Source organism: Entamoeba nuttalli, assembly GCF_000257125.1.
Source record: "Entamoeba nuttalli P19 unplaced genomic scaffold asmbl_2480, whole genome shotgun sequence".
NCBI classification, from domain to species: Eukaryota; Evosea; order Mastigamoebida; family Endamoebidae; genus Entamoeba; species Entamoeba nuttalli.
In genome coordinates, this window is record NW_008575356.1 from 1 (window position 1) to 8,874 (window position 8,874).

At 28.4% G+C, this 8,874-nt stretch overlaps 3 protein-coding genes across 3 annotated transcripts; all 3 read left to right on the forward strand.

The window, feature by feature from the left end:
• ENU1_027750 (proline--tRNA ligase) lies at positions 1–1,485 on the forward strand (the record flags this gene model as incomplete). Its single annotated transcript, XM_008857205.1, has 1 exon — positions 1–1,485. A coding segment is annotated over one exon (1,485 nt), but the record flags the coding sequence as incomplete, so codon positions are not given.
• A 129-nt stretch (positions 1,486–1,614) lies between these two features.
• ENU1_027760 (LisH protein) lies at positions 1,615–5,559 on the forward strand (the record flags this gene model as incomplete). Its single annotated transcript, XM_008857206.1, has 1 exon — positions 1,615–5,559. One exon carries the CDS (start codon positions 1,615–1,617, stop codon positions 5,557–5,559), a length of 3,945 nt encoding a protein of 1,314 aa, XP_008855428.1.
• Positions 5,560–5,899: 340 nt separating this feature from the next.
• On the forward strand, positions 5,900–7,426 carry ENU1_027770 (hypothetical protein; the record flags this gene model as incomplete). Its single annotated transcript, XM_008857207.1, has 1 exon — positions 5,900–7,426. One exon carries the CDS (start codon positions 5,900–5,902, stop codon positions 7,424–7,426), a length of 1,527 nt encoding a protein of 508 aa, XP_008855429.1.
• Positions 7,427–8,874: the final 1,448 nt, after the last annotated feature.

The window sequence follows — 8,874 nt, forward strand, 5'->3', positions numbered from 1 at the left end:
AAAGAAGGAAATTTCCCAGAATGGTATTCTCAAATTGTAGTTCAATCAGGATTGATTGAATATTATGATATCTCAGGATGTTATATTTTAAAACCATCTGCTTATGGAATTTGGGAAAATATCCAACATTTTATTGATGTTAGAATTAAGAAAATGGGAGTTGAAAATGCATATTTCCCATGTTTTGTTTCACAAGCTACTCTTAAAAAAGAAGAAGATGAATTAAATGGATTTACACCAGAAGTTGCATGGGTTACTAAATCAGGACAATCTGATCTTCAAGAACCAATTGCATTAAGACCAACATCAGAAACAATTATTTATCCAGCATTTAAGAATTGGATTTCTGGACATAGAGATTTACCAATCAAAGTTAATCAATGGTGTAATGTTGTTAGATGGGAATTTTCACATCCATATCCATTTATTAGAACACGAGAATTTTTATGGCAAGAAGGTCATACTGCTTTTGCTACACAAGCCGAAGCAGAAAAAGAATGTCATGAAATTTTAGAATTATATGCATCTGTTTATGAAGATCTTCTTGCTGTTCCTGTTATTAGAGGAAAAAAATCTAAAGGAGAAACATTCCCAGGTGCATATTATTCATTAACTGTTGAATGTATTATTCCAACTAATGGAAGATCAGTACAAGCAGCAACTTCTCATCATCTTGGACAAACATTCTCTAAATTATTCCAAATTGAATTTGAAGATGAAGATAACAAGAAACAACTTGTTTGGCAAAACTCATGGGGATTATCTACACGTTCTATTGGTGTTACTATTATGACACATGGAGATAATAAAGGTATTATTGTTCCACCACGTGCTGCACAAAAACAAGTTGTTATTATTACTCTTCACCATAAAGGATCTCCTAACGATGAAATGGATGCTAAAGCTGAAGAATTAACACAAGTTTTAATTGATAATGGAATTAGAGCATTTGCTGATACTAATGAAATGCATAAACCAGGATGGAAATTCTCAGAATATGAAATGAGAGGTATTCCAATAAGAATTGAATTAGGTCCAAGAGATTATGAAGGAAAGAAAGTTGTTATTGTTAGAAGAGATAATGGTGCTAAAAGTGAATCAAGTTGGGAAGATTTAATTACAAATATTAAAAAGACTATTGATGAAATGCATCATGATATGTATGAAAAAGCACTTAAAGCAAGAGATGCACATGTAGTCAAAATTTCTACATGGAATGAATTTATGGATAGTCTTGATAAGAGATGTTCATGTTTAGCACCATGGTGTGAAGGAGAAGAATGTGAAAAGTGTATTAAGACTAGATCAGCTGCTGAATCAATTGAAAGAGCTAAGAGTCAGTCTGATAAAGAACAAGCTATTTTAACAGGATCTGCTAAAGTACTTTGTATTCCATTGAAACAAGATCCACTTCCAGAAGGAGCAGTTTGTTTCCAATGTGGAAAGAAAGCAACTACATACGGATGTTTTGGAAGGTCATATTAATATGATTGTTTCCATTTGAGGAAGTAATTTAAATTTAATTTATTTTATTATTTTTTTATTTGAAGAATAAAAAATATAAAATAAACTTTGAAAGACACGAAAAAAAATTAAAGGAATAGTAAATACAAGATGCATGGTATTGATTACTCTTACGACTCAGGACAAGAAGTTAGTGAATCACTAGAAGAAACAATTGATAGTCATAGTGTTGATATAGAAAATGAACTTGAAAAATTAAATAATTTTATGTTAGAACGGATTGAATGTCAAAAAGGAATTGAGGAATGGAGAAATGCATGCGACCATTTATCATCATGTTTTGAAAGAAGGGCGATGATAGAAGCTCAAGAAGAATTTAACTCTATTATATTAAGTGATATTGACCCTGAAGTTTTTAGTAAATGTGTTGATTTTATGAAGATGTGGACTACACAAGAATTTAATGAGAATGCAATGTATGGACTTAGAATGCTTTGTGGAGCTTTATCAAGTAAAGCATTACAAAGTGTTGATGTAAAAACAGAATTAATTAATTGGATATGTCAAAAAGCAGATTCATTTGAGAAAAAAGCATTTTGTTATGCTATGATAATATTTGGAATAATTGTTATACGAGATGATATGTTGGATAATTGTACTGAATTTAGAGAAAGAGTGTTACTTACTTTTATTCATACCAATGGATTTAATATTGATAATCAAGGAAATATTAGTAATAATATTGATGCATTAGCACAAAAAGGAACATTTGAAGATAAAGAAATTAATTTATTTGATAGTAGTACTGATGTAAAATGTTCAGAAATATCGAATGAACTTTGGGAATTATTGGAATTAAAAGGATGTTATTGCTCAATGAAAAGATTTCCAAATGATGTTATTAATTCTGTAGGAACACCATTTATTCAATTTAACAATAATATAAAAAATAAAATCAATAAAGTTACATCAGGAATTATTGTAACAAGAGATGATATTAAATGGGAAAAAAATGAAGAATTAATGAATGAAGAATATGTATTACAACAAAGAATTCAAATGAGTTTTATTCTTTATAATGATTATTTATATAGTGAAGCAATGTATTTTATAGGAAATATTATGTCAATGGCACAAGACTATTGTAAAGAATTAATTCAAGGATTTCCATCAGAAATAAACACAATAAATGAACAACGATTAAATGGACTTTTAAATATGTTTACAGGTATTGTTTATGAACATCAAATTATTTCATTATTACATGATTATAGAGCAAAAGCAATTAAACAATTTATTATTAATTGTGTTGATTCATTAACTTCATTATTAATCTTAAGACAAAAAGCAACATTAGGTGTACTTAAACTTCTTCTTTCTATCCCAGATAATTTTGATATTATTATAGATACTAATATATTAAAACAAGTTATTATTTATGCATCATCAAAATCTGAAGATAAAGATATAATTATTCCATGTTTTAGTTTTGTAAGAGACATTATACATGCTCCAATAATAAAACATTTTTTCACTACTCTTGGTTATCCAAATCAACCATATCAAAGTGTTTATGTTTCTTCAACAGGAATTAGAGATTTATATTCTAAATTAATATATCAAACAAATGGAAGTATTGAATTATTTAAACATATATCAGTCATTCAAGCACTTGTAAAAAGTGGATTAATTAAGTTATTTTGTAGAATAATTAATGGGATTAATATTAATTGTGGATATTATGAAGCTCATTGTAATGGAATGATTGAAATTCTATTTGATATTCTTCAATTTGCTTCTTTAGTCCCAGAAGCAAGTCAAGTCATTATGAATGAACCAAAACAAAAAAAGGTAGAGGGTGTAATGGAAGAAGAATTACAAAGTGATGAAGAAATTGATGAATTAAAAGATTCAAACATTGAATATACTAAAGAATTTAATGGACCTGCAATGTTAAAAACATTTATTGAAGATGTTAATATTTCAAGAGAAATTATACTAAGTGTTACAAGAACAGTATTTCACTGTATTTCAAATAAAGAACAAAATCATCAAATTATTGAAACATTAAAGAAAAATGGATTTGTTACTGGATTAATGAATTTATTGGATTGTGAATTTGATGATAAATTAGATGTTGATATAGTTTATTTTTCAATACAAATTTTATTAATTATGTCTAAAGAAGATGATGGAGTTATGGCAATATTAAAACCATTGAAAATTGGTGAATTATGTGGAAAAGTATTACATAAAATGAGTGATAATGTTTCATTAGAAAGTAATAATGGAATTAAATTATTAATTAATGCTGCACAAAGAATGATTCAATTTATTACAAATGGAAATAATATTGAGAAAGAACATTATTTTATTAAACATATTAATTTATTAGATAGAATGGTTGTTGAATTTGATAAAAAAGATGCATTAACATTAGTTTACAATCATCTTCTTAAAGAAGGATTGATAAAAGCAGCAGAAACATTAAGACAAGAAGCAAAATTAAATTTAACAAACCAAAAATCTATTGATACTGTGACTTTTGATGAAGTTGTAAAAGATTATATCACTCATCAACACCTTCAATGTAAAAAATGTTCTACTATTATTCCTGAACAAAAAGTTACTCAAAAACACCATTGTGATAATACTCATTGTAAAAATAATGAAATTTCATTAAATCTTGCACACAGATTAATGAATAGAATGTGTTATGGAAATAATACAATGTATGCAAACCAATATAATATGACTTTAGCATATAGTTCTAATTCAATTAAAAGATTTATTATTGATTCTCCTGAAGTTGATTCACAAGTAAGTAGTTTAGCAATTATTGATGATGGATTAATCGTTGGAACAAATTCAGGGGCATTAAAAATGTTTGAAAATGATAAAACATATTATGATTGGTTTGCTTATAATGGGGATGGAATTCATTCAATTGACCAATTAATGGTTAATGAAAAAAGAGTTTATGCTCTTAATGAAAATGGAAGTTTAATGACCTTTTTATTAACTGACCTTCAACAAAGAGATACTACAACTAATCCTATTAATCGAATTGAAGGATATGGTGCTTTTACTATATCTAATAATGGAGATATAATTTGTGGAGCAAGTAGAACAGAGAAAAAACTTGATCTAATTGATTCAGCAACCTCAGAACTTATTGAAACACTCATCATTCCTGATATTCCAATCACATCTCCACCAGTATTTTCTCCATGTGATTCATTACTATTTAGTTCAAGACGTCTATTTGATATGAGACAAAAAAATCCTATCTATACATTTGATTTTTTGACAAATTATAATGGAGGGATGTTTACTTCTGATTGTCTTGATGTGTTGATTGACTCAGAATTGTGGGATCTTAGAATGTTAAAATTAAAGAAAACAACAGACTTATTAAGTGGGTGTTATTCACGAGTTATTGATGATGACATTTTTGTTAGTTTTAAATATGATGAAACTGAAGAACATCAAGGTCATTCATTAGTATTTAACACAACCTTTGCTGCATTTAATATGGATTGTAAAATGATTAGTCGAACAGATGTTGTTGACTCATGCTTTGAATATTCAAAAGTTATGGGAGATGGATATATCAGTGGAATACCAGATGTGTCTATTAAAGCAAAGCAAGTTGGTGTGATTGTTAAAAAAGAACGTGCAAATGTATTATTATTTGAATACGCACAAAATAAAAGAAATTACTATGATAATTTAGAGTCAAGTGATGATGAACTTTCAAGTGATGATGAAATGTCATCTTCTGCTTTTGAAGAAGAGTATGAAAATAATAATATTTTTGGTAATGATTATATTAATAGTGAAGATTTAGGAAGTGATATGGAAAGAGAAATAGAATATAATAGAGAAATGGACCAGAGTGATGATAATCTTGAAAGTTCAAATGATCATCTTCATGAAGAAACTGATGGAGAAGATATTAATGATGATAATATTATGTCAGAAGATGAAGGTGATGATAATTATGTATACGATGGATTTATTTGTGATGATGAAGAACCAGAAGAAGAAGAGGAAGGGTCTGAAATGTTATCAAAGAGTAAAGAAGATGAATAAGATAATTCTGATTGTTTGGTTTTTGAGGTTGTTATTATTTTTCAAAGTTTAGTTAAGGCAAAAAAGAAATAAACACGAAATTCAGTGTAAAAAGAAATAGAAAAATTTTTAGTAATTACTTTAACACGTTAATGAATAAGTTACACTGGTCAATTCTGAAAATAGATTTAATAAGAACTAGTAATTTGTAAGAAAGTACTTAAAAAGTGGGAAAAGACAGGAAAAATAAGAAAATACTAAGCGAAGATGAGAACTTAAAATTAAAGGGTTTATTTTTTTAAGGAAAGAAAGAAAAAAGAGATCTGAATGAACTGGAATGAACAAAAAATCCATTCGATAAATGTCACATAAAATTAATGTATCAGTAGCATCATTACAACCAAGCAACTTTGAGGGATGGGCAACTAAACAAGGAGGATCATGGAAGTCATGGAAAAGAAGATGGTTTGTAATTAAAGATAGAAAAATGTGGTATTTTGCTGGAAAGAATGACACTGAAGCAAAGGGATGGATTGATTTAACACCAGGAACTGAAGTAAAAGATTTAACTCAACCAGGACAAAAGAAAAAATTTTCTTTTTCAATTAATTCTAGAGGAGTTAAAGGTGAACGTGAGTTCTTAATTTTTGTTGAATCAGAAACAGATTTAAAAGGATTTCTTAAAGCAATTAATCAAGTTCTTTCAGGTGATAAAAAAAATAACACTTCAAATTCTATTCCAACACAACCTACATATGCACCACCTCCTAATGTTTCATCTATTTCAGAACCTATGGCACCACCACCTATGACACAATCATATGTTGCACCAGTAAATGAACCAACAACTACTCAACAACCATATGTTCCACCAGTACCTCAACAACAATCTATTTCTTCACAAACAACAGGTAATTCTTCATCAAATTGGGCATTAAATATTCCAGGAAATATACCAAACAAAATTGGAACACAATCAATTGATATAGCAAAAGAAATGTTTAAATGGTTAATGTCAAATAATCCAGAAGGAGTTCTTGATTTTCTTGGTATTTGGAAAGATTCATTACCAACTAACACTGATATGGAAGCTGGAGAAGTTGCTAAATTAACATTATGTGTTTCTGCTGACACAAATAAATTAAGTTGGAGAGTTGATGGACCACAAGGAGCATTGATTCAAAAAATGGTAGATTTCTTTTGGAATGTAGGAGCTCCAGAGGTTGAAATTGACAGATTAAATGATTTAGGAGCAGAAATCAATCCATTTTTCATTGGCTCATGGATTGATATGAGTCAACAAGGAGGAATGGATGGTGGATGGTTTTTCCCAGTTGATACAGAATTATCTATTGGTAAAAATGCAGGAGATAAAGGTAATGGAAATAGTGCATTGGATGTATTAGTTCAATGGGCTGAACAACATGGAATGAATTCTATTATTTCTGTTGGAAGAGATATGGGAGCTACACCACCTAGACAAACAGACTTTAAATTTAAAGTAGTTGGACCAAATCAAGTTAAATTAACAGTAATTAAAGAAGCATGTTCAACATTTGGATTTCCACCTATTTCTAATACATTAGAAGAAGTTATTTGTAATTTAGGAAACTCAGTCTCAGAAATCACATTATCTATTATTACCTCTACTGATGGATTTGTTAAACTTGGTGTTATTATTCCACAACCAACTGCTGAAATTATTTCTAAACTTGTTGAAAGTGTTCCTGGTCATGAAATTTCTATACACCAATCTATGTTAAATTCATTTGGACAACCAATAGCTGTTGAATATTCATTTTTGAATAAAGGATTTGGATTTGAAGTATACCGAGAAGGAGTTGATGTTCATATCTATTACAATTTGGGAGCTATTACTACTAATTGAATTTAAAATCATTCATTCTATAATTTTTTATTCCTTTTTAATCTTTATGTTTTACCATTCTTCTTTCATTGTTTACTTTCTTCATAACACTAAAATATTCTAAATTTCCTTTGATGGAATATTTTGAATGTTCTTATGATTAGAACTGAACTTGAAATTTATTACCAAAAGAGACAATGTCATTTAGAATTACTAAATATGAAAATGGACAAAGATTAGCTATACATAATTCTCTCAGGAAACAAAGAAGACAAAAACTACTTCAAAAATTAAGAAATGAAAATGAATTAAAAGAGTTAAGATTTAGTGATGAATGCGTTTGTAATTTTTCTTGATTATTTACATAAAACACAATTAATACAATCATTGATTAGGTTATAAGAAAAGGAATCAATATGGTTCTGAGTAATGACCTCACAGGTATTGATTTTATTTATCAAATTCTTTCTGACAAAGAAGTAAAAATTGACCAAAGTCTTGTTAATTCTATGATTCAATGTTTTGTTCCTTTATTCCAACAAAACAGTAATAAACTAATAATGGTTTTAAAAATTCTTCATCAAACTTCTCTTGGAATTACTTATCAATCTGTAGAAATACTCAAACAAACTGGAATTGTATCATTTTTAATATCAAATATAATCAATCAATTATCATCAATTAATATCACCTTTTTTATTGAGTCATTACATATATTAGCATTACTATTTCAAGCTCAAATAGAACTACGAAATGAATTGTTAACTGAAGAATTTATCAATAAGTTTTTATCTGTTGCTCAAGAACTTATTAACTGTGAAGATGCTCAAGTCTTCAAGGCTATTGGAAGTTTTTTAGCTTCATACACTCATCAATTACCATTCCAATGCGAGTCTATATCAATGAAAATATATGAAACTGCTCATGAATTGCTCCAACGGTCCTTTGGAGATGTAATGGCAATCATGTTGATTGTAATGAAACATACATCAGAGTCATTCCAAAGAATCATAAAGACAGCATTAGATAATGGAATTATGCAACAATTAGTTAGTATAATTTTGTATGACTCAGACAAATGTAAAGAGAGAGTTCTAAAGATGGTACTGGTATGGTGCAAGAAATGTGATTCATTGTGGTTATCAATGAACTCTTTTGTATTGGCAATATTCAGTTATTTAAAAGAAGCTTCAAATGATATTCTTATTGAAATGATATATTTTCTCAAGGAATTATTCCTGTTTGAACAGTACTTACCATCGTATTTAAAATTACTTAAAGAAAATATTGACGCACTTCAATTTCTCATTGCTTCTATTCGTTCAAAATATCTGAAAATTCAAGAACTTTCATTAGAATTTGTACATCAAATTTGCTTGTTAAATGATTGCCAGTTGATGGAACTTGCAATCGACAATGGAATGGTAGAGAATGCAGTGGACAGTTTAACAAATGAATGGATTAAGAAT